Genomic DNA, 22088 nt, shown 5'->3' on the forward strand with positions numbered 1-22088 from the left:
CTTTCTCAACTCAACAACCATTCCTGTATTTTTTAAAGCTTTCTTTTTTGGCCGATTGAAGCCCTCCCTCTGCTCTGTCATTACGCCGCGGACTGGAGCTGCTTTTCCACACACTAATATGATTTATTTTTGACATTCTCACCATTTTTCTGTTCTTGTGCTCAAGGCGCGCTTCGACAAAGAGCCATTTGAGATGCACTGACAGCACAAAAAGCAGCAGTAGTCATACATCAAGCATCTTTATCACTGCAATCATCAAAATTACACAATGTACCCGCAGAGCGAGTGGGCGGACACACTGTCCTGTTTTTATTTACCATCACAACCCTGGTAGGTTGACAAATGATACACATATTCATTAAGTTCTCAGAACTATGCAGATGAGGATTAATATTGATTATTTTGTGAAATGTTTCAGCAGTACAGAGAAAAATATTCAATCATCCTCAGAGAATTACGCATCAGTTTTCTCTATTGTTGCCTCTGAATGCAACACAAAGAGATATTTTTACCTCCAGTGCCTGAGAGCTAGTTGGAATTAATAAAGAGGAATGTATCTGGACGCTTCCTCAGTTCAGTAATGGATACTAGTCTCTTACATAAACACAAATGTTTTGCTAGATTTCAACCAAAAAAATAAAACAGTTTACTGTAATTTTTTTTTAACCAGCATTCAAAGTTATGGTGAATGATTTAAACAAGTGGAAAAAAATCCTGACCCCTGACACACAAAATCACTGTAACACAAGACTGTAAGAGCATGTGTTTGAGTAAGAGGCGGGTGTTAGTAAGGCTAAAAGAGGTGTAGCAGCAATCCCTCAAGGTGCAGTCGACTCATGCAACAGCACCTTGCAAACAGGTCTTTCTTTCAAACCCTGCAGCAGCTCAATCTCTTCCTGCCTTTGAAAGAGCAGGTTGACAAAGAAAGACAAAAAAAAAAAAAAAATAGCATTTCTCCACTTCCTACTGTTTATTTCCATATCAGCTTTCACTTCTAAATGTTCCGGCAGGGTTTTTATTATTTTGTATTCTAACAAAAATGAAAATAATTAAAGTCACAATTCCTGGTTTTTGAAAAATTGAAATTGACAGTATGAGCTTTATGTTTTTTAGAGAAAGAAACGTCTGATTTTGTTCAGATTAAACAAGCAAGAGTAGCTTTCATTTGGAGTCTTTTCATTATAGTCAAATATTGACGCTGAGATTGAATAGCCTGTTAAAAGAACACAGTTTTTTACTATCCTGCTGCCACTTTATGTGTTGCAGAGCAGGAAGTCAAAGGTGAAAGTGGTGGAATACTTTTTTCCCCTTTTTTGTCCTTTAGTTCTTGTTTATAACTTCAAGATTACTCAGTGCAGCACATATTCCTCTTTCATATTTCACTTTGTCGTTTTATTATAATTCAAATACCAAAATATTTTATTGACCCCTGAGGGGAAATTAAAAATTAAAATGGAGGTATGGGAAGAAGGTGACTGAAGGTGAAGGTGTCTTTGAAAGAAAAACAAATGGACAATGGATTCAGAAACATTTCTCCTCTAAATTATTGGAATTGAAATGTTGGATGCTTTCACTGAGTTTGTGAAAAGCAGCTTCCTCAATGGAACATTGTATAATTATTAGATCACAATGTTCTAACAGCCATGTAAAAGTTCAAGCTAATAACCGTGGTAAAGGTTGAAATCAAACACAAACAATACAATTAATCCTTCCTCTGGTGTGAAGGAACTAAAATATTTGACATTTACAGCTTTTTAATTAATCCATTAGATAGAAGCTAACCAGTTTTGTTTTAAGACCCACTCCAATAAAAAGTGTGTTTAAGCATGTTCTTGTTGCATTATTCTTATAATGACGGACATATTTATATAGATAATTAAGCTTAAAATTGCATGTCTGAGTATTTCTTTATTCAAATTGTTGTAAAAAAGGAGCAGGTGAAAAAGTATTGTTGGAAAAAGCTTGTATTTGTTATGTAGTAAACATGCTGGGCAGGCTATAAGCTCTCTGCTCTGCTTCCTTCTGAAGCATCCACTTGCAGACAAACAGATTCATGTACATCTTTGTCTTCCTCTTTGAGCTGGACTCTAGATCAAAACTGTACACCTAAAAAGCTCCAATGCTGCTCCTTATGTTTTTTGCACTAGTATTGTTAGGTTGTTGGTTCAAGGGGCTGTAATCCAGAAAGCGTAAACAGATGGATGATGGGAAGTGTGTCAGACTTACTCCATGCCAACAGTCCCATCAACAACTCTGAGGTGAATTTCTAATGAACTCCTGCTACTCTCCAGACACTATTTCCTATAAAATGACAGTTTTTTTTAAATTTTGGTTAAAAACAGCATAATCATAATCAAAAGACCACTGGGATAAATCAAGAGATGATTGGAGTGGGTCTTTCATAAAAAACCATGAAAGTCCATATGAGGTCCAACAGGAACAGTCAAGAAAATAATTTCTGTCATAAAGTGCAAACAACATTTAACATTTTCTATTTTTATGTTAATTTAACCTAAAAGATGGTAGCTGACAAGAGCTGCTAAAATAAAAAAAATTCCATTGACAGCATCAAAACAAATATATCTGCATATGATTCAAATATTTAGGAGTAATTTACTATTTTCTATGCAGATACTTTCTGCCATTAATGTACATTTGTTAAGAGCAAAAAGTCTCTTAAGAAACAAAAATGGAACTTAAAGAGTTAAAAACATGCTTACGTGTCATTTTTTTATGAGATATGAAAAAGAGAAAAAATTTAAAATAGTTTTTTAGGTTTATGTGGTTTCATGTACTTTAAGTGCGACAGACTAAAAAAGCTGTTGTGTATTTTTATAGTTGAAAATATATAAATAAGCTGACATTTTCTTCCACATGATTTATGCAACCATTCTGGGTTAAAAATAAGCCTCTAGAAAATAGTTACCTTTCAGTTCTCTGAAACCATTAATGTTGTCATAACAAGGCAGAGACAACCCCACTGGAGCAAATTCAACCAAAAGTATCTGGTGGGTTGAGCCTCACACGGTGGTCAAATGAATAAAAACTATTTCACATCTTTCCATGAATGCAGTCTCAACTGTGCACTGATGTATGCGCTCAGCATGGATGTTTAAATACCTTCACACTGCAAAAATGGGAATCCATGCGAGCTTTTCTGGTTTCAGACTCTCATCAGAACGGTTCTGCTCGCAACAAGTCTGACATCGTGTTCCACTTTATTTCCCAAACCTATCATTTCCTATACAAATGCTGCATTATATCGGCTGCAGTCTGTTTTTATTTTCCTCAAAGACGAATCCCTTCAGCTGGCTGACTGACAGCAGTGTGTGCATGCATCATTATCTCGTTCACAGAGCCTGTCTGTTGCCATAGCCCGTGGCAGACCTCAATCACAAAGTATTAGAAGTGACTTGGGTTTCCACTCAGTGCCAGGATGATGTCTGCTGCAGGTGTGCCACACATTTAACTGACCCAGCAGACTCGAGACATTCAAAAGTTAAGTAAACGTGGATAATAAACTTTGATTCGGTACCGAGGCAGAGGCTTCTTTCATACAGTACAAAACTTGAAGTGAATTTAAATCCTCCCAAACATTTAGGCGAGCAATTCCAACCTACTATAGTGACTGGAATGAAGAAAAACAGCTTCAATTTATGACCTCTTTGTCCTCTCAACTGTCTTAAATATGCGCTTGTAGGTGTGTATCCTAGCGTGAACTAAAAGGGAATATTGATTTACTGAAGTCTACTGCTCTGCAGAGTTTATCTGAGGTTTAAAATGCTGATCAGGTTTTTAGTTTAAGTCCGAGGCTTCAGCATACTGTCCCGTAATAAGATCTACCAGAGAGGGTCTATGCTAATGCTTCGCTGATAGTGTGCAGTAGATAAATCATGTTTATAGATTCATGTCCCCTTCTATGGCCCCTGTGAATGTAACAAGATTGCTTCCAACTGCATTTAAATATGAGCTTTACGCATGCAAACATGCTGCATAATAAAACGCAGCACGCATGGATGTGGATTAAAGACTTTTGCCTGCAATTTTAAACCCACCACACCGGCTATTATTGGCTGTTTGTATTTTAATATGTGACTACGCTGTAAAAACGCTTTTTGTTTGTGTTAATCCTGACAACTTGTCAAATTTAAATCCAGCAGCCCTGGAAAGAACACATCCATTCAAAACAAAATCAATTCTGCCACCCCTCTCTCCCTCCCTGCCTCCCTCCCTCCCTCCCTCCTCCGCTTATTTTTGACTTTCTCCCACTCTCCTGCTTCTCCTATCTATTTCTCTTTCCTTTCTATAATAACTATGTGAGCGGCAGCAAATGTAATTACAAAGGGGTTGGGTTGGGAGGAGCGTGCATGTGTGTTTACGTTGAGGGGGGACTGGTGTGCGTGAACGCCAGAACACAACATTCAAAAGCTATTATCAGAAAAGGGGAACATTTAGGCAGATATACAGCGCCGGGCAGCTCCCGCCATATGTTTGCCAAGACGGGGACAACAAGTCAGGTAGTAATTATCAATCACCATCAGGAGAAACTGTCAAGGCGCTAGGCCGGGCACGCTCCCTCTAGTGTTGCCATGGAGACAAGCCTACATCCAAGCAAGTGTGTTTACTAGGACATTAAAAATACCCTCCTGTATTCTTTTAACTCGCACTTATCAAATCATGCGAGTCGTTCTTTGAGCTTGAGCTAAGCCAGGAGTGATGTGTGTGTTTAGAGCCAAACTAATAGAAAAGTTAAGGCTATGGTTTCAAGTTTTCACATGGATTTTCTTGCCTTTAGGTTCTGGATTGGTCGCAGTTAGCACATGGATACTTAGATGGCATATTTTGACCATAGTGATACAACAAAATAAATGTATGTTTGTAGATGTGCACATACATAATGCATTTGCCAGTAATGAGCTCATTTCTGTGACCATACTGTTTTTGTACACAGACCTTCTATTCAGACTGTCACTGCTAATATTCCTCAGCCCAGAAAGGGGCACAGTAACCCCAACCATCATGACTTTCTCAGTTCAGTTTACATTTTTCTTGTTTTTGTTAAAATATATAACCCATTTCCATATGTCTTTAAACCAAGCATCTATTCTTGCCTTAAAGTCGATTAGGTCTCAGAATAGTGTACATTATCTGTGACTTTTCAAAAAACCACAGCAGTGATTTTTTTTCCAAGAGGCTTCTAAAAAGGAAAACAGCAAAAATGTGGGCTAATTTAATGATAATTTACGTGCCCTCGATAAATCACCCTTTCAGGATTGCTTTCACTTAAACCCAGCTCTTCACATTAGACACATAAGCAAATAAACATGAAAGCAATTTCAGAGAAAGTGGTGTTGCAGCGATACAAATGCTCCTGCTTTATTATGGAGGAGACGAAAAGGGAAGGGGAAAAAAAAGGTAGTGTTCTTAATTCGTTATTTGTGCACCATTGTGCATGCTCCCCCTGGGGAGAGGCAACATTACTCTTTCATCAGATCAAATGAAGCAAAGCCATGTCGTTCCAGGAAGAGCCAATTAAACAGTTCAAAGAAGTTTATTATTGCGATGGATTATGAAATCATTCCTATTGGATTCACTGGGGTGTGTGTGTTACTACAGGGGTGTGAATGTGTGTACTTTAACACTGCGCAAACTCATAAAGGCTGTCGACTCTAGCTCTCCATTTGCAAAGTAAATAGGAAATTAAGCCACAGTGTTTCATGTTTTACTGGGGAAATTTCACAAGATTAATTTGAGGCCAAAAGAAGCTGAAACTTCTCCTCACAATTCCTCTCTTCAAATTTCTTTCTTCCTATCCACCTCATGTGATTGTCTCATGATGCTAACGTCGCCTGTTAAGCACTTATTAACACACATCACATTTGAGACGTAGTCGGGTTTAATCTTAACCCACTTCCACTGAGGAATGCAATGACCTCTGCCCTCAGCTAACTGGATAATATCATCCATCTGAAGATAAATGCTTGCTTGCACGGTTCAATTATAGAAGAAATCAAAGTACAACTTTGCATTGTCTTAAGTTCTGCCAAGCACTGTGTGTGTTTATACTGTAATGAGTCACGAAGCCATGTTTCTGTCAGAGCAAAAATAAAACAGTAACACAATAAAGGCTGTAAATATCTAACAAATGAATATGTTGGTGTAGCTTTTCCCTGTGCCCAAGTGTTGCCAAGTAGCTCTTATTGGTCATTGTTACATGGGAGGAAATGAAAGGGAAAAAAAAAAATCAAATTTTCACTGAAATGTTAAGAGCATAAATAGGGACCGCCCCCTTTCACACACACATAACAGTGCCACATTTAAAACAGTCATAGTTACATAATGTCGAGGATTTGCTAAAAACAGGATAACCTTCAAACGCTGCCACATCATTTGTACTGACAAACTGCTGCTACAACTCAGAAGGACTGGGGCTTTAAAAAATACAGTATTTCAATTTGGCTTTTAGAGGAAAAGAGAGGGGAATAGACGGAGAGAGGGAAGGAGGGGGGAAAGGAAAGAGGGAAGGAGAAAGAGATGAAAGCGAGCAGTGGATAAGCTTCAAGGCTTATCCTATTCATTACTAGAGGAGAAAAAAAAAAATCACAGCATCAACCTATAAATAAATGAATGCCAGGATAAATACGAAGCCCATACATCAATAAAATATATGTATTCTAATAGATCGTGCTCTAGTTACACATGATGGGATTGAGTCGACCAATGAGCCCAATCACAGAGATTCCATCATTTTGGAAAAGATACTAAGCATTAAGCCACAATGAATATAAATTATCATCACTGCAATAACCACACAGGGCAAATGATACTTTTATTCTGATGGGCTTTTCCCCCCTCTTTTTACATTCAATGAGTTCATTCTAAAATCAATTAGTAAAATAAAAAATAAAAACAGCTGTAGTTGAACATTATCAATCATTTAAATGTAACTGAGAACTTAACAGTAAAAGAAACACTTTTGCCAACAGCAGCAGCAGCTTCCAGCAGAGTCGCCCCCCCCCCAAAAAAATACATGGAAAAAAACGGGGAACATCAATCACAGTTATCATGTACAGTTTAATCCCCACTTGTGTTTGAGCAGCGGCACATAGATTTTTGACGTCACTCCGGTTACACAAGATCTTTTCAGGAACAATTACTTCCAACAGGCCATTACCTGCAGTACGATGGCAAAAAAACAAAAAAAGCCGAACACGTGTGGGGTTTCTACTGCAGACTCAGACTTTCTAGTTTACTGTAACACGGATGAGTCAGTTGTACTCATTCCAGGCTCCAACATGTTGTTCACTAAAGTTTATGAGGGACATTTAAAAGCTGTAACAGCAGAAATTTGGCTAAAAAACACCAGATTACAACATCCTGTAAATAAAATCTCAACATCATTTTTTTATTTTTATTTGACAAGATTATTAATGAAATAATAAGTGAGGCCATTGTGAATAAGGTCAGGCTGGCCTTTTTCAGCTTAAGTGTTAAGTCTTTAATTACATGCTCTGCAGTTTATCAGTTTTTCAGATTACACAAAGTGCATCTGTTCACATTTTGTACTACCTTTTTATCTCAACGTCTGATAATAACCTGTCAAAGTATTTTAAGGTCAAGCCAAAATGGTTAATCACATGCAAATGATTTCTGTATTCCTTGTCTGAGGACTGCCTGTTTGTATACGGGATCATTAGCTTTATTATCTGTTATGATCTTTAGGCACTCAGATAGCAAGTAGAAGCCGGCTTGCAATCATTCTTTACTGGTGCATTCAAAGACACTCTGACATTGTGTTTTTCTAAAAACAAGACATTCATCAAATATTTCAAATCTGCAGCCAGGAGTCTGCAATCTGAGAAGTAATACACTTCAAATTGGATCGTTTGTGACTGATCTGATTTATATTGGTTCCTGCTTGCCAGACATCTTCAAATCTTGGATGTCGGAGTTTCCATAAATGCAGCCACAGGGAGAGATTTCTAAGTAATCGCTACTCACATCTGCTGCAGGAGAGTGATGACAGCATGACAATAAAATGGTGACTGAATGTTTCACTGTTGGATCACCTGTACTAAAGCAGATTTTAGGCTTCTGTGAAGTGGGTTTACCCTCTCAAGTGAGGTGAAAATGAAAGCATTGGCATTTAATAAGAAAACCAGTAACACAACTTCCGCACTTTGAGTCTACGTGTTTAAACAAAACTGTTAATATTTTACTTCCCTCACATTATTAACCATCTGATAATATTATATCACAAAAGAATTTGTAAACTCAAGCCTTTATCATAACACACCTTGCCTAAAATCACAATGAATTTTACTGACACACATACACATTGGGCAATAATGTTATCTCTCACTTCACGGAAACGCCCTCTCCCGTATGTTGTTGCGATATCTTTACAGCTAAAGCAGTATCCAAAGGTTGTCAGAGCGCGTGAATGTTGATTGTCTCTGTTTCAGGTGAAAGTTATAACTTTAAAGCTACACAGGATTTATAAAAAACATTAAAAAAAGCAGATCCACTGACAAGCACAAGGCAGGAGTGACTTTTCTTTCTCTACACATTACTGATCGGTTGCTCCTCTGAGCAATATTTGCTCTCAGATGACCTCAGAGATGTGTCATGCCTATAGCTAGAATGATTTATCTTATTTATCCATCTGCTAACTGAAAAAAAAAATCTCCAATGCAAAACAGAGCTTGTCACGTTAGGAAACTGGCGATGACATAATAGGGATAATCTGAAGAAGTGTGTCATTTTCAATCCAGAGATAGTGCTCCTCCATCCAAGCCTTTTTATTTCAAATATTACACTAATCTTGATTCTGAGTCAGAATACTGGATATATTATATCAACAACTGGGATTTACTTGAATGTATATTGTGCATGAAGTGCAGCTTTATAGAGGATTTTACTGAAGGACACAGCATAAATGAGATGCCAAATGTATAGTAAGTGGCCTAACAGCAGATGCTTCACTCATTTTTATATACAGTCTGTGTCCTGATAATGAAATGTGATCATGCAGCCGCAGCATGTGCTCTTTTCTCCACTAAAATCCTCTTCTGTGGCTTCTGTACACTACGACATATGGACAATGAAATATTCATTGGCTGTTGGTTAACACAAATCTGCACAGGAGATGAGAAAACATGAGCTTAGCAAGCAATTTGCCTATTACGTTAACAGACGGGGGCCATTGTGGGAAGATATTGGCGTGTGCATATTTCATTTAATCAGATTTCTAAGTCTAAAGAGCGGTGAGAAAATGGTTCAAGTTGTGGAAACAATGACTTCATGTTCGTTGGGTGACCCAACCCAATCATGCAAGATACTATCTCATCATACAAGCTTGAAATTTGAACATTTTTCTTTATTCCATCATTAGTTTCGAAGTTACTCAATAAGGAGCTTTTATCCTCTGTTGACACGGACATATACAAACACTCTTGTAAATACAGGTAAAAGCATTACCAAATACAGCCACAGATGTTCAGAACTAGCCCTCACTCTACACGGCACAAAAATAGAATAAAAACTCTGTTTATGATCTTGCATCTGGACAATAAATTGTTTTTATACTCCTCCCACTCAAGAGGATTACTAAAAAGAATTCACTGGAATTGCTCTGAAAATGCTTCTGTTTAATAAAAAAAAGGGGGGGGGGTGAAAAAAAATAAAAATAAAAAAAAAAACAGCAGGAGACATTTCAAAGAGAACACACTAAGTCGAACATGAACTATGAGGTTTCTGTGCCAAGGAATGAGATCTGGGGAATATAGGACAAATGAGAGCGAGGAAGAGGAGAAGGAGGAGGAGGAGGAGGAGGAGGAGGAGGAGGAGGGAGGGGGGAGGAGGGTGGCTGTGCCTCAAACATGATTGCCTTAGTAACTTTCAAAATCCTGTTGTTTTAAGCTGTATACACAAGGAGTGTTAGGTTTCTGATGGAGGTGAGGGGGGAAGCAGAAACCTGAGAAAAAATTGGAAAAATCCTTCCCGTGTAATATTTTCCTTTACAAATGGTCATCTTGTTTAAATATATATCATCATCATAAAACAGCACTTGGCTAAGCTCACACATGCTTATGGTAATTCTTTGTAACACACATTGCTCAGCAAGGCTGCCAAATGAATGCGAGGAATACTCAACAGATACATTATATAAAAATGTGAAGCTATTATTTCTGACTTTTTTATCACTGCAGAGGAGCCTCAGCTATGCCAATATTATGAGAGTGCAGTATGTCACACCTTTGTTATTTCTACGTTTACATAAGAGATTGATTTTCATTCTGTATGTCAGTGAGAATGCAATAACTAAAGAAATATTTGTACCAGTGTGAGCTAAAACACAATTTATACCTCCAGTTGGACGTTTTTTGTGTGATTATATTACATTCCTCCTGGCAAGAAATGAAAATGAGAGTCTAAAGTAGCCCCGGAATAATCAATCCCTGCAGAGAATGCATGATAATTATAAACAAAAACTGTGTCATTCCCCGTGAGGGAAAGAGCTGCAGAGGGGACAGGTGATGCTGAGCGTAAATATGGATTCAAGGCTAAAGACTTGGTAAATGAGGCAAGCGCAGTCTGCCTCTTCTAGAAAAATAGACAGGGGGGATACAAAAATAAAAAAAATTCAGCATCAAATGAAGCAGAATCCTGAGAAAATGTTTCTAATAATTCCCCTCACTTGATAAAGTTAAATAAATAGAAGAAAGGGAGACATGCACACACAGAAGACGGCAGTAGAATAATACATCTGTTTTTGCTGCACAAGCAACAACTGCAGTGCTTTGTCAAGAATGGGATTGATTTCAGCACAAGGCTTTCATCTATGGGCTACACAATACTGTACATAAAGGCTGCTGACACTCAGCAATACCACATTTTCATGCCTGAGCCCTCTTCTTCCCTGGACCCCCTGAGGAAGCTTGACACACTTTCATGAATTAGCTGTGACAAGATGGACGGCTGTTAGAGGTGCCACGGCAGATTTGACTGAATCCAAAAGGTCAGAATTAACATGGAGCGAAGCACAAAGAAAGTTACTCCCTGGCTAATTTTATTCTTTAACTACCTCATCTGTGCATTGCTGCTTCTTTCAAAGTCCACAGTGTAGGTATTTATCCTAATATGGCCGGTTTTATTATGGACCTTATGGCTGCTTTTTTTCCCTGTAAAGCGACTGTTCTCATCAGCTGGGCGTGCTCCTGACTGCATATGTGTAAATATTCATGTTGTGAATTGTAAGAAAGGCGCCCTTGAGGACGTGCTCACCTGCCACAGCAATGGAAATTACTTAGCTCTGCTGTTTTGATATATATCACCTCCAAGTCTCTGAGCAGCAATTCCAGCAGAAATAAAAGTCTGCTTCAAAACGAGTAAACCTTCATGTGAATAACATTAGAAATCTGGCTGCCTTAGTTAAAATAAAAAAAAAGAGGAGAATTCCCTTTGGCTATGAAAATAAACCTTTAGCTTAAATGTGGCTCACAGAGGAATGGCATCATCGAGCCAAGCGAATGAGAAACAGCAGCCACAGGATGTTAGCGTTACTATTCATAACTTATTTTCCTACGTCTAAAACTGTTTTCCCTTCTGGTCTCACCTCTGCTGCTCTCTTAAAATGCAATTACCTCCTGGCAAATTTACAGGAAAAGAAAAACAATGACTTTTGACCAGAGGAGCCGTAACTGTGAATGTCATAGTGATGCGGCTACAAGTGCCTGCTGGGTTACCAGGCAAAAGGAAAATATATGGAGGGATGAATCACATTATTCCATTGTTTCAAAGCAGTTCAAGCTTAATAAAATGTGCAGATTCATGAGCAGCGGGGAAGGCTCAGTAAATAGCAAACAGACATGTTCCAGCACTTCACAGCTCCACACTAGAACCACAGAATGCTTTTCATAGGTGTGACTGATGAGGATGTTTGAACAGCAGCCATTAAACATAAAGACTCTTCAGGACACTCAGGATAAAAAGAAACATATGTATCCCAAAATCAAACTAAATGTGCTAAATTTCTTTTTTTAGTTCAGTTACATGAATTTATATAAATCAAAGCGTGTTCATGCTTTTTATTTGTTTGGCAAATTAGAGAAATTCATCATAAAAGGATTAATGTCTGATGTAAAAGCGAAGCTTATATGATGCCAATTATAGATATGTAGGCCACACCCCCTTCATCATAAAAAGTTATAACATTAGTTTTTTTCTTTCTTAACTCAAATAAATTCATTTTTTCCCCTTTTCTTTGTTGTTTTATTGAGAAAAAGTCATTCAAAGATCTGGCAGGAAAAGTGTTTTCTCATTTGTGAGCCTGTGTTTATTTATTTAAACAAACCTGTTCCCCTGGTTTTACTGTGAGATTCAGTGGAGACAAAAAAACCAGTTTAAAATCAATAGTGTTGAAAAAAATTTTGTTTGTTGCCTCTATACCCTACAACGATTGCACTCATTCCAACAATAAGACAAGGAAAATAATCTTATTTACTCAGCTATGTTCATAACCAATGACATATGCTTTCATTTTCTGTCATGACTTTGTTCTGGCAACTGCTAGAGAAATGTTCTAATTGCAGAGTCTAACAAAAGTTAGGGAAACATAATGTTTTTTTTCCTTTGTGGGTATAAAAGTGGGATTTTCTTATGAACCAAAAAATTATGAAATACATCATTGATAGCAGATTTCCTTTTTTTTCAGGTGGTACAAAAAAATTCTCTGCAAAGATTTTATGACCTTGTTTATAATTCAGCTCTGAATGCTTATTTTACTCCTAACAGCAATTAATGAAGTCTAAGTCAGCCTAACTAAAACAAAAATAACAAAAAAGCTCAATAACTCAACACTTCAGCGTGCAGAAATGTGGATTAATCATCTTCCAGATCAAGTCTCTAACAGCCAGTAATAGATTCAAGTGATATGCTTAAATTTATGATGAATGCTGGAAAAAGTCCATCAGAAAGCAATAGAATGTGCTGATTTTCTCACTTTAATTGCTGAGTAAATGTATTTATTATTTACAGCAACTGCTTTCAGTGCCTCAAAATGAGTTCATTTTGACAGGCAGCCCTAACATAATTAAACGTTTTAAAAGAACTTTATTGCCATATTTTTTACAACTTTTCACACAATGGAACTACATTAGCCTCTTTTATACGGCAGTTTTCCGGCCAAAGTGGGCCTAGATTAATGGTTTGGCTAACCACAACGGCGCAATTGCACGTATGAGACAAACTAAATAATGAAAATAGGTTTCTGGAGAGTGCCTACATTCATAGATCAGCACACAACACTTTTGATAAAGCAACTTAAGGCACTTCAAACATCATAAACCTCTTTAGAAATACTTGTTGCACATTTTAGATGAGTTCATGTGTTGTGTTTTCCACAGGTACTCACCAAATTCGTCACAAATGCTCTCGTTCTGCAGGAGGGCGGGGTGTTCGAATGTGTCACGACAGTACAGGATCCTCGTGTTCCCGCCGAGTGCGGCGATGCCGCCCAGCGCCAGCACGATGTGATCTATTAGCAGGGACGATGGCTGCTCTCGTAGCCGGGCCAAAACCGAGCGATAGCGGCAATACTGTGGGTAACTCAGGACTAAAACTTTTCGTCCATCCTCTTCTTGGCCTAAAAGACATAGAAAATACAGAAAAAGCTGTCAGAGGAGCCTCAGAGATTTTGCAGAGCTCGATTTTGTAAAGAGAAAAGCAATGCAAGGAAACAGGAAACAGGCACTCCATTTTACATGACAAACTTATTCAGCTTTTTCTTTTTGTTTTATTTTGTGTTGCCTTTCATGGATCATTATTTGGCTGGTGTCATCTCTTTGCACAAAATCTGTCAATTTGATTCATAGATTCACAACACATATTATTGTAATCTTAGTCTTAAATTACATAGGAAATTACATCAAGTTGATGTATTTTAACCCAAGAGAGGTAATAGCATTTAAAAATATACAACAGGAGATTATTTGAGTAAAGTTGCTGCTATTCTAGGATAAAATGAGCCACACTTTGAACTGCATTTATCTCCTCGGCTACCACAAAAACTCTCCATAAATGCATCACACAAAGAGAGTGAGGTACTCAAACTCTGCTGTAACTTTAAATAGGTATTGTATGAGTTTCACATCCTTTCCTTCTAGTGTAACTGACAAGACATTTTGATGTCTGCAGTACAAACACATAGCATCGTTAGGCTGCATGTTTGAAATGCATGATTTGCTGCTGACAACTCAAGTCGCCCTCTATTTGACTGACTAGTTTGTTTTTCTAGCTATTTGACGGTGAAAAACTCCATGAACCGTTCAGTCGACAGGTGTGATTGTGTGTGGGCGAGCCTTTCATTTGCATACTGACCAAACAAAATAAAAAGCGGACTTTGGCTGCACACTCTGAGCTACTTTGAGGTGAAACTTTTTAATAAAGCCCGTCTTTAAGCCACTTTTCATACCAGTGTGTAATTCACCCTCTTAAATTACAGCTCAGTCATGTTTTATAACTTACTGGCTAAGAAAAGTCTGTTAGCTTAGGAACCTCAAGACAGGAAGTGAAATTGGGGCCAAACTGATAAAGTGCAATAAAAAACGCACAAAGATACTGATAATCTAATTGTTATTGACACCAAAATGCCACGTCAGGGGAAAAAAATCCTGCTCGCTGAAACAGACACAGTGACTTTAGGAATCACAGTAACAAGGGGAAATTCTTTAGCATTTGTAAACGCTGAAGCTAAAGGAAGTGTTTTTACTTGTGCAAGTATGTACTCATAAGTCGAAGAACAGATGAAAAGATTGCCAACGTTTTTGCAATTCATCTTGAGGCAAGCATGGCTGCTTATAAAAAAAAGGTTAAAAAAAAACAGTAAAAAAAAAACTGTTGAAATATTTCAGTCTCCTATCCATGCCTAATAAAAATACAATGCAGGGTCTATTAAACACTTATAACTGAAAGATTATTATAAGGCAAAATGGAAAAAGCACAGAAAAAAAATTCAATACTTAAAGATAACACCACGTATAACAGGAAATAAAAGTCACTAACAGAAAAGCACAAAGGAAGATCGAGTATTTTTGTTTTATTACTACAATTTGTCCTTACTTTGTTTTCCATCCATCTTCTACATGTTGCACCAAAATGAGAAGTTTGCTGTTGGTGATTAAAAAGACACTAAAGCTTTTATTTTGTAATTAGCGACACACATCTATGGTTGCCTGCATTGCAGAAACCTTATCAATAAGTAATTACATGCTTACTTATTATATTTGCGCTGTAAGAGATAGTAATACATTTTTGGCAGTAAATGTGAATTAACCTACTAGTGTTTCCACTTGAAATGTTTTGCTTTTTGCTCAAGTAAGTCTGATAAATTAATCAGCCAATGAAAATGACGGCAATAAAACAGGGCTTAATCTGTCTCTCCTAGCACAGCAGTAAAACAAAATGCACAATAAATACAGATAATTTAGTTTAGCAGTGCATTAAAGAACATTTTTAGAATGAATTCTTTTTTTTTTTTAATCCAAATAATGACTTTGTGGATTGCAAGCCAGGGGAATGGATCATATTTGTGTGTTTGAGTGCAGATAAGTAAATAAAATCTGAACAGGAAAGGATTTAGTTTTTGTATTTTGGATGCGTTCTGGCTCCACTGCTCGCAGTATGTGCCGTTTACCTGCGCCACAGTGCCTGCTGAAACACGATCATACTGTATTTAGCAGCGAGCAAACAGACCACAAACAGAAACTAGAAAGCTCCTGGCATCAAAACCAATAAACCTCTCTTCTTCATCCGCCCCCCATATTTCGGTTGCTGAAATTAGGGATCTGACTTGGTGACAATTAAAAGTCAACACAGGCATTTGAACAAAGCCGCTGCGTGTAAAGCCACATATGCCAAATTCCTTACAAACTACACTCAAAGTCACATCCTGAAACATTATCATAAATATTTTACTTGTAATATTGCAGAGGGGCCGCTGATAAAGCAGAGCAAGGTAGTTTGAAATATAGTTTTATATGAATTATTCACCATCTCGTCTGCTCTTACAAAGCTCTTGGATGTGACATTCATGGGTATTTCTGCTGCTAAGTTAATATTTCAGGGCTATATAACAAGTGTGGTTTATGCTTTGCTTTCTACAAGACTACCAGGTTTAAAAGATTTAAAAATATTTTTTTTCCTTTTAGCTTCTTGATGTTTTGAGGCTACAAACTCATAAAATATAGGAATGTAAAGTAAAAAACATCAGAAAAAAAAGAAATAAAAATGTCAAGAAGGATTCCAATAAGAAATTTGCAGCAGCAGAAATTCCCAGTGTTAGGTGTAAACAGTTCCAGTATTTTCAAATAATAAAACCACTCAAAAAACAGGACAATCAAAACCATTCAACCCACACACAAAAAAAAACACATCTGAAACACAGTATGCCACAAAGTTGCCACAAATCCTCTTACAAAGCATTACCACAAATATTTGTGCATGCAAGCATTGATATTATACAGCAGACACATATTTATTCAAGACTGCATTTGGACTGTCATAGGCAATTACCCCTCAGAGGTATAGAGGCGTCTTTGTTTCCAAATGTCACAGATTTTATTGTAAGCGGTCACCGTCAGACCTGCTCTTTCTCCTGAGGACCCTCACAGCATTTCACTTGATTAGATTCAATTTGGAGAGAGAGCGCCTCAAGGCATTAATAACTGTACAAAGGCGTTGTAACGTTTGCATGTCAGGGTGTGTGTGTTGGAGCGTGTAATGCACCCTGAGTGTATGTGCACTTAAAAAAGATTCCATTGTTCTTGAAGCTTAGCTTTTCAAAATAAAGTGTGTCCTTATCTGGCTGTGAGCTTTGTATTGGCTTTGGGGTTGTCACATTGGAAAGCTGAGGGGTGCTGAAAAAACATTTGAAAAAGTCACTTTTCCTCCTCACAGAAACTCTTTTTCTGTATTTCCTTGTTCTGTCTGTCCTGCCTTAGTAGTGTAGCAGGAAGATCAAACAGCTAAGGCGAGGTAGATTATTTTCAGAACATGTCGTAAAGCTCCTGACCTCATAAACTACAATCGTGTCAGGGCCAGAAGTACTCTACTACAGGACAGCTCACATTAGAGTCACTCAGTGCAGCCCAATAAAATTACTTCAAGAATAAAACAAAAGGAACAATGAATATTTCTTCCTAAAATGACATTGGTGTTGTGCTTTTATTTTTGAAAAATGAAATAAAAAAAGTATCTCCTTTGTCACCTATGCCTTTTCAGCTTCAAAAATAAAAATGACATAAAATCTTTTACTGCAAACCCTACTTATACCTCCTTTTGCTAACTAAATAAAAAGTCTGCATCTTCACCTTTATTTAAGACACAGTTGATAAAACCCTTTATCTGCACCAAATCTACAAAAATAGAAGTGTGAGACTTATCATTCAGCTTCCCCTTTTTTATTTTATTTTTTACATTTTACGTTTGTCTTCCTCATTTTTATTTATGGGTTCCTACTGCCGACAACTAAGAACTAGAGGCTTTTTTGATATTCTTCTTATTTTGCTGAAACATGCTTTACATAATCATTCGATGGCATACGTTGATGTGTATATTAGTGTTAGATAATATGCAACAAAATTAAATCAAACTACAATGATTTGTTTAACAAAATAAAAAAATTGGGCCAAGATAAAAATTTTACTGGACCAAGAAATTTTAATCATTTATTCTATTTGTACAATGGTGGAAATGTATTGTTCCTTATTTTTTGCGACTGCTATTTCCTGAAACCTGAAATGCTCGACTTTTTCAGCTTGTATTCACAATAAATGTCCAGAATTCCAAATAGATTATTTTGGATTATCCCACACAGATGGGCATTGGAAGGAAGCACAAAGGAGCATCTTTTTTGTTTACATCTAAAAACGGGTCAAAAACAGAAACATTATGGTCCTTTGTTGTCTCTTACTGTGATCAGTATGAAAGTTACATTTACTGAACTCCTGCTTTCAGTTCCTCAGTGCATTTGCAGATGTTCTGATGCACTTAGCCAGTGTGTGTTTTAAAGTCATCCTCAGAACTCTCCACAGCTCTTCTGCGGATTCTGGCTGTGTCACCGTCTGCTGTCTCTGCACCTTCACACCGACTCCACAATGCAGAGACCCTTTCTTCTTGTTGCTCCAGTTAGTTCTTTGAGACTCTGGCTGTCCTTTGAATGTGAGCTTTCTGTCACACTGTATGCACAAGAAGTTTAGTAGCAATCAGAAGGGCCCCTGTTGACATGGACGGATCAGAACACTAAAGTGACTAAATCCTCTGCACAACAACAGTTTTTGGGGGTTTTCATTCCAACCGTATTACCCATCTCTTATTTTGTAGGACAATGAATAATGATTAAGAAATCAAAAAGAAAGGATTTTATTTATGGCTTTTAAATCTTTCATCTTGTCGTGGTACAGTTCGAATCAGAAGCATTAGGTTGCTTGAAAGGTGCAAAGACTGACACATTAAAGTAGCTTTTAAAGAAAAGGGATGCGGCATATTTGCATTCACCCATATTCTTGTCAGGCTCAAAGCAAAACTTTGTTCAAGCTGTAGGCACTTCAAAGATGACGGATTTGCTCAAGTGAAAGGTGCAGCACATTAACGCGAGCAGGATGTGAGAAAGGCACAGTTGACTCTTCAGAAGACAAGATGGGGTCGATCTTACTAACATTCAGCAGATTAAAGAATCATGAATCGCTTTTATGATGTGGAAATCAAAACGCAAACTGGAATCTGATTTAAACATTTTCAGACTCAGGTATTGCGTGACTACAGAGAGGGTGCAGACAACACTGAACTCCTTGTGTGTCAGGGCTGTGACCACCGTTTCGTGTTTTAGCTTGAGGTTTGAGCTCTTGAACCTCTTATTCTAAAAAGGACAGTCAAAGCAAGTGACTAAAAAAAAAAGAAAAATCTTTGCCTGTATTCAGAATATTTCAAACATCAAATAAAATAGCAAACAAAGTTTCTGCTTATACATTTACTCATGAATTTCAATGAAATGTCTTTGTATTCCACATTTTGTTCCCATCATTAGAACATTGTGTTGTGAATCCATGTCACTGCTGCCATTGCCTATAAGCATGTACTTGGAAATCCATCTCAGAAAAACAAATGAGAACAAATGTTGGATGTGAAACATGATGAAATCCATATCACCCTTTCTGCAACATCTGTGCCTCCTTACAAAGTGTCTTTCAAAATTTCATTTTCCTCTTTAAAAAAATACTCATCTGCAAGTTTTTGGCAGCTAAACCTTTTGGCTTCAACATGTGGGCACTGGGTTTTCTTTGAGTAAGTCATTGCTTTCAAATCAAAAGCAAACGGCTATCAGATATGCCAAATTTTTCAAAAGGTCATTTGATACGTTTGGGGTTTTTCCCCATTTCTGTGTTAAACTTTTTTTTCCCCTGGAAGGTCTTGAGAAAGCAATTTCCTTCCTCAAAAGGCAATTGAGTGTTTTTTATGTGCTCTTTCAGAAGAGTATACATTTATTTTTTACTAATTTACTACACCTAGAAAAAATATATATACAAAGAAACCATAAAAAACTGCAATTTTAGGCATGAATAGGCACCAAAAGGCTGTTTTTATTTCAGAAATACTTTCGAAGTTCACACCCATGTCACAGCTTGTTGTTGCAACACAACTATCTTTTAAATCTTTCTCTGCCTTGATGATTGTTTTTACCCAATGTGCTCAAGGACAAGTGCTTAAAAAAACATAAAATCTGTTTTTTCTTTTTTTTTTAAATAGTATGACAGTTTTCTGGCACTGCAGAAGGTCCAAGCATTCAAGGGTACATTAGGAGAATTGGCTATTTGGAGAGAACAACTAAAAAAGGAACATTAATATGACAAAAATGAAATGCTTTATATCCATTAAAACTTTTAACTGTTACAGTAACTTATTAAAAAAGTGTAATAATAATTATCTACATTTTTAGACTAAATAATAAATAGAAAAATGATTTTATTGCTTAAGCAGACAGAAAATTAAATGCAAATAACGTGGTGAAATCCGATGATATTTCATGTCTCCAAATGTTTTTAGAGGGTAAATATTTGAGGTAAAAAGCCAATTATTTTGAAACGCCTGTTCCAACATGTGAGGAATGTTACTCAGTAGCATAACATTTAAATTACAGACAAAATGATTGAAAGGAGAAAAATTAGCATGTCAAAATAAAAGCCTCAAGGAAAAAATGGTGTCTTCCAATGAGTTAGCGCCATGTGTTACAGTATTCTGACGGGTTACTACTGCTGTCCTGTATCACCCCATTAGTGACACGCCAGCAGTCCACAGCATACTGGTAAAGTCATTAACTAGCTGCCACGAGACAGTCTAAAAATAAGCCTTTCGATGCATAGTACAAGGAGCATGCTGTGGGACATGTGTCTGCATTTAGAATAATGCCAGAGAATTATCTTTCACAGCACAAGACTCTCAAAAATGTAAGAGAGGGGGGCATTTCCAGTAAGCCAGCTCTTTGCTTTATAATGTAAAAAGTGAGATGCCACTGTGTAGACTGTGCACAGGATAAGAAAAAACGGGGGTAAACATAATGGGAACAAGCGCTAAGGATATATGACAACAGAGCGCGTTTTGTGTACAATTACACCAATGAAAGAGTTACTCTCTCAGAGCCAGCGTGACAGTTTACTCATCATCATCAGACTTTCAGAAATGCTGCATGCAACAGTCAACTCATTTGTGGAGGTCGAAGCCACGGCTCTCTTGGATGAGTAGTTATTGCAACAGTAGATGACACAGCAGTAATGTCACTGAATTTCACAACCGTGGCATCGCAGAAAAACTTTGCATAAAACCGGTTAGATCTGAAACTGGCTGCAATATTAGAGCTGCTGACACAGATCCCATGTTATTCCTGTTAAATGTGTTCATTACCACTAGCCAAGAATAAAAAAAACTACTTTTAACTTGTCACAATCCTTGATAGGATTTCCAGGCAAGTGTGTGTTCATGTCTCTTTTTCCAAGTTGAGCAGGGAAAAGCTGAAAACCACAACTGTTGTGCTCCGTGACACCTATTATAGTCCCTAAATCACTCAGTCAGTCCAAATTTGCCGTTGTCAACGATTCCACACTATCTGGTCGGCCAAGGAATTTACTAGATCCCCCTGCTGCTTTAGAAGAGTTGGCAAGAAATGGCAAAGCATGTAAAGCAGGGCTACTTTTGTGTTTTTTGTCTTTTTCACAGCCCTTTTCCTCCAATTAAAGCCCAAGAGAACTTAAAAACTTGAAATAATCAGGATTACATTGGCAGAAAAACAATGTAGTCGAGGAGGAGCTTCATGATTGGTATTCCTGCTTCACGCCACAGGCTCGATTCTTCATGCTTTGTATTGATCTCCGCAGCTCCATGGTTTTCATTTAGCCTCTTCTCATAATATATAAGATCTCTGATTCATCCTCCTGCCTTCTCGCTGTTCAGTGACACTGACAGGGGGGCCACATAAGCAGCAGCAGGCGTTCAATCCTGCCATTGTTTTCATGTTATTGAAACCTGACCAAATAAAGAGGTGCAGCATCTGCCAATGACACCAGACTGAAAAAATGTGTGTGGAACAAAGAGAAAAAGGTTCAAAAAAATATAGCAATAATAGTCACAGGATTTGAGTGATTCACTGCTTATTCATTCTGTGAATTACTACTCTGTCTTGGATAAAACAAAATGTGCTGGAACATTTTACCAGTCTGTGTAGTAAACAAAAGTGCATCAATCCGTTTATAGGAGAACAAATTTAAAAAAAAACTGATCACAGCACTTTTTTTAAACTTATGTTAATATATTCAAAAGGAGCAGAATTACCAAAAATAAAACCATTTTTTTTAAAAGGTTATGCCTAGAAAAACATAATGTTTACAAATGACTCAGTGACTGTCCGTCATCGACAGTCCCACACTGACTCGCCTTGTGCCTGCTTATCAGATGCAAGCTGTGCACTCACACACAGACAAATACACAATCCAGATCCAAGGTAGCAAAATGAAAAACTACGCATACAAACATGATTAGCC

General features: G+C 37.3%; 1 protein-coding gene across 1 annotated transcript in view; it reads right to left on the reverse strand.

The window, feature by feature from the left end:
- The window catches only part of arid5b (AT-rich interaction domain 5B), a 78520-nt gene that overhangs the window by 29331 nt on the left and 27101 nt on the right, over positions 1-22088 (reverse strand). The window contains exon 4 of the mRNA XM_011484322.3: positions 13415-13645. Coding sequence (XP_011482624.1) covers positions 13415-13645 — 231 coding nt within the window. The remainder of the gene's footprint in view (positions 1-13414; positions 13646-22088) is intronic.

Source organism: Oryzias latipes, chromosome 15 (genome assembly GCF_002234675.1).
Source record: "Oryzias latipes chromosome 15, ASM223467v1".
NCBI lineage: Eukaryota > Metazoa > Chordata > Actinopteri > Beloniformes > Adrianichthyidae > Oryzias > Oryzias latipes.